The sequence below is a fragment of the Octopus bimaculoides genome, chromosome 3, assembly GCF_001194135.2.
Source record: "Octopus bimaculoides isolate UCB-OBI-ISO-001 chromosome 3, ASM119413v2, whole genome shotgun sequence".
Taxonomy (NCBI): Eukaryota; Metazoa; Mollusca; class Cephalopoda; order Octopoda; family Octopodidae; genus Octopus; species Octopus bimaculoides.
This window is the reverse complement of record NC_068983.1, coordinates 29,156,199-29,161,320: the sequence shown is the minus strand read 5'-3', so window position 1 is coordinate 29,161,320 and position 5,122 is coordinate 29,156,199. Positions and strand designations below refer to the sequence as shown.

The 5,122-nt window shown below is 36.1% G+C and overlaps 1 protein-coding gene across 1 annotated transcript in view; it reads right to left on the bottom strand.

The window, feature by feature from the left end:
* Positions 1 to 2,351: 2,351 nt before the first annotated feature.
* The window catches only part of LOC128247366 (putative protein TPRXL), an 18,524-nt gene continuing 15,753 nt past the window's right edge, over positions 2,352 to 5,122 (bottom strand). The window contains 1 exon segment of the mRNA XM_052966718.1: positions 2,352 to 2,883. Within this exon segment, the coding sequence (XP_052822678.1) occupies positions 2,352 to 2,883 (532 nt within the window).

Genomic DNA, 5,122 nt, shown 5'->3' with positions numbered 1-5,122 from the left:
TATATATATATATATATATATATATATATATATATATATATATCTATAGCCTAGTGGTTAGGGTGTTGTACTCATGGTCATGAGATTGTGGGTTTCAGTTCCTAGACTGGGTGGTGAATTGTGTTCTTGAGCAAAACATTTCATCTCACATTGCTCTGCAATCACTTCAGCACATAATGCATAGTACATGGGGCACCTGTTCAGATAACATCGATTTGATGGAGGGAGTGATCATTATAAACAAATCATTTGTGCAGGTCAGTCGGCACTAACTGAACACTCATATGTCATCTTTGACATGTGTGTGTGCATGTATATATATATATATATATATATATATATATATATATATGTATAGACATACAATATATATATATACATACAATATATATATATCTTTTATCTTTTACTTACTTCAGTCATTAGACTGCAGCCATGCTGGAGCACTACCTTGAAAAATTTTAGTCTAATGAATCGGCCCAGTAATTATTTTTTTATATGCCTGGTGCTTATTCTGTTGGTCTTTTTTGCCAAACTGCTAAGTTGCTAATTTATAAGGGTGTAAATATACCAACACAGTTGTCAAGTGGTGATGGTGGTGGTGGTGGTGGTGGTGGTGTAGCAAACACACACCTGGATAGTTAAACTGCAATCTTTTCTGCGGGACTATTCGTGACGCACATGGGGTAATTTGAGGAGGGATACGGAATTTACTAGTCGATATAAATTTGGAGATGCAGATTTTTCTTATGTGATATTTGATGTCGCGTGGTCAAATGTACATGGGTTTATTAGCATTTTCAGATTTATAATTTAGAATATCATGCTGAAGAGTGCAATGGATTTTTATAAAATTCTAAACACGAAACGTCGTACATGATTAACTAACGGCAGGTTTGTTTTGTTTATTTTTCCTCTTTTATCTATGTGAGCCATGAATATTGCTAACCGCTGGAGACTTAATTGTAGTTAGAATTAGTAGTTTTAACTGCTATTTCTAAATTTTCAGTATGTTGGTGAAGCAAATTTTGCTGATCCCTATATTATGTATATATATATATATATATATATATATATATATATATATATATATATATATATATAGATAATTAGGTAAATGACAAAAGAACAGAAAATTATGCACTGGACTTCATTAGCTTACAGTTGTTTCTGCTACTGAGATGTAGAACATTCAGAGCTGAGTGCTTGTGCATCACCTTGTGCTGAGTACATGTGCATCTAGAATTTTAGAAGCTCTGAGAAAGCTATGGTATGACTAGGGTCAATTTGTTCGACTAAATCCTGCAAGGCAGTGCCCCAGTATGACTGCAGTCTAATAGCTGAAAGGTGTAAAAGAATAAAAGAATACAATAGGCTGGTTTCTGTCAACCAAATTAATTTACGAGTCCTCGGTTAGCCTGGGGCTATAGAAGAAAACAAGATGAATCCCATTGATACTGCAGTATGAAGTATTAAATGATACTGCAATACGAAATATTTGACTACATGTATGTGTGTACATGTGTGTGATTGTATGTGTTTGTGTGCCTGATTTTGTTATTCAGTTTGTTTTAGCTATCATAGCTTAAACTGTGCAGTAGCCTTGCCTTCATTTTTTTTATTCTTATTAAAAAAAATTTTTTCCCCTTTGTATTAAGTTTGTCAAAACTTAATGTAGAACATGAAACCACTTCCTCAGACCCCATCACACACACACGCACACACATAAACCTGCGCGTGCATACGTGCGTATACACTCACATGCACACAGATGATGATGATGATGGCTGCCTACTTGCATCCAAGTTCAATCTCTACAAATTCAGTTTATTTGTCTACAACTCTTGTCAGGTATATGCAACTGACTTTCAGAGCCATTAACAAGATCAGTAACTCTTGCTGCAGACATAACAGGTGAAAGATGATGCAGGTGATATGGGCTTGGATGTTCCTGAAAGCCAGCTTTTAAAAATAGAATTCTTCATTTTGGACAGACAGTATTCCTACAGTATTCACTTACTTCTGTTTTATATGCAACTTTCTCTGTTTGGCACAATTCAAATGATTGCTTTTTGAATATATTATTATGCCCTCATAAATCTCTTTTTTCTCCATTTAGCTCTGTTTCTTGTCCTCTTCCTCATCTCCTGGTCTTTGAGATTAATATGTATCTATTTGAGATTTTCTTTCAAGAAATTACTGCACTATTTCTTTGGCTTGTGAGAGAACCATGTACCAATGTTTAATTCTTCATAAAAAAAAAACAACCTATTTTAGAATTCTAAAATTATCCTTTCAAACAAGATGAACTGTCCAGAATATTCCACTTTTCAGAATATGAACCTTGGTGCTTACAGAGCCAGTCCTTTGCTGTCTAACAAAGATATTTTGAGAATTTGAAATAAACAATTCTCGAGAAATCTTTGTAGATGTTTGTAATATAGTATCCATATTTTCCCATGCCAGCATCGAAAATGGGCATCAAAGGATGATGATGACGATGATGATGGTGATGATGATGATGGTGATGATGATGATGGTGATGATGATGGTGGTGGTGATGATGATGGTGGTGGTGATGATGGTGATGGTGACGATGGTGATGATGACGATGATGATGATGGTGATGGTGACGATGGTGATGATGACGATGATGATGATGGTGATGGTGATGATGGTGATGGTGATGATGGTGATGGTGATGATGGTGATGATGGTGATGGTGATGATGGTGATGGTGATGATGGTGATGGTGATGATGGTGATGGTGATGATGGTGATGATGGTGATGATGATGATGGAGATGATGATGATGGTGATGATGATGATGGTGATGATGACGATGGTGATGATGATGATGGAGATGATGATGATGATGGTGATAATTTTAGAAGAATGCAAAAGTTCTATAAGAACACTGGCTTCATGTGTTAACATTTTAGTGGAGCCAATGAGGAAACCTCTATGTGATTGTTCAGCCTGCTAAAATAGCAGCCAAATTTCTCTCATATCACATCTTACTATTTCAATGGATGAAAGATACATTAGATAATGCAGTCTTGGGTGCTCACTACCTGGCATGATGGTCATGTCTGGAAAGCTTTTAAGTGCAAGTCTGCTCTATCAATGCTGATGTTTCAGTTGTAAATTTTATATCATAGTCTGATTAAACATCTTTTTTGGTTTCCCAATAAGCTACAATATACCTGATTCTAATATATATTTTATTATTTAAAGAGCTTTTCTGGCAAATAGTAGAACCAAAATACAGGTATGGCTGTGTGGTTAAAAAGCTCATTTTGCAATCGTATGGCTTTGGGTTCTGTCCCATGACATAGCACTTTGGGCAAGTTTCTTTATTTGTAGCTCCAGGCTGATCAATGCCTTGTGAGAGAATTTGGTAAATGGAAACTGTGTAGAAACCCAATATGTATGTGTATGTGCATGTGTCTTTGTGTCTGCATTTGTTCTCCACCCACTGCTTGTCGACCGATGTTGGTTTATTTACATTCCTATAACTTAGCAGTTTGGCAAAAGGAACTGATAGAATAAATAGCGGACTTAAAAGATAAGTTCTGGTATTGATTTACTCTTACTCTTTTACTTGTTTCAGTCGTTTGACTGCGGCCATGCTGGAGCACCGCCTTTAGTCGAGCAAATCGACTCTGGGACTTATTCTTTGTAAGCCTAGTACTTATTCTATTGGTCTATTTTGCCGAACCGCTGAGTGACGGGGACATAAACACACCAGCATCGGTTGTCAAGCAATGCTAGGGGGACAAACACAGACACACAAACATACATGCACATATATATATATATATATATACATATATACGACAGGCTTCTTTCAGTTTCAGTCTACCAAATCCACTCACAAGGCTTTGGTCGGCCTGAGGCTAAGACACTTGCCCAAGATGCCATGCAGTGGGACTGAACCCGGAACCATGTGGTTGGTAAGCAAGCTACTTACCATACAATCACTCCTGCACCTATAAAAACCCTTGATAAAAACCCTTCAAGGTAGTGCCCCAGCATAGCTACAGTCCAATGACTGAAATAAATAAAAGAAAAAGGTATAATAAAATAACTGTATAGCCTTTTGTAAGGATCCCCAGTGAAGATGGTTACATTACTTTCATCATATTCATACTAATTATCAGGCTGAATGCAATCACTCAGCAATCTTCCCCTGCTTTAATGATTTTTTTTTTAATCATGAAAAGTATGATAATTGCACAAAATAAATGTTAATATTCATAATGATTACTTTAGAAGTTTGATTACAACTTGCCTTGATAATATGTGCATAAATGTTTGTTTGTTCATTCAGGCATTCAGTCACTTTGTATATTAATGTTGTGTATGCCTACTATATTCAAATTTTCTGAATTATTCTTTTATCTTAAAACTTTTGAATTAATTCACCCTCCCAAACATTGTTGCCGATATAGTTAATTTCTATGTACACCTAGTGCATTTTGACACAACATAGCTAATGAGAATAGTCATCTTGTGGTATAGTGATAAATCTACAGGATATCTGGGCTAAATTTGAAGACTTTTTATGTCTCCTTTTTTCAGAACAGCTTCATGTATTGGCGAACCATCAATGACATTGGGAATATAAGTATTAAAGTTGTGGTTGAGAAATAAGTTAGCTGACATCAAGGACTGAAATCTATCAGATATATTCAGAGTGCATAAAGTATTTGAGGACATAGCATTTTTTGGGTTATTGCTGCATTTTTTGCTAACTCTATATAATCTTTGTTTCAGAAAATTATAATGGCAGACCGTCAGCGTGCTCAAGAAATGAAGAGGCATGCTGTTATTGTGGTTATAAAGGCTGGGCATAGCGATTTAGAAATATCTTGATTTTTAAATGTTGCCAGATCTCACATCTACAAAGTTTGTAAGGAGCCAGAGACTGAAGATGGAAATGTATCACCAGTATCAAAGCATAAAACGCATAGGCGTAGAAGTGGCTGTGTGGTTCCGGGTTCAGTCCCACTGCATGGCACCTTGGGCAAGTGTCTTCTACTGTAGTGTCGGGCCGACCAAAGCCTTGTGAGTGGATTTGATAGATTGAAACTGAAAGACGCTCGTTGTATATATGCAT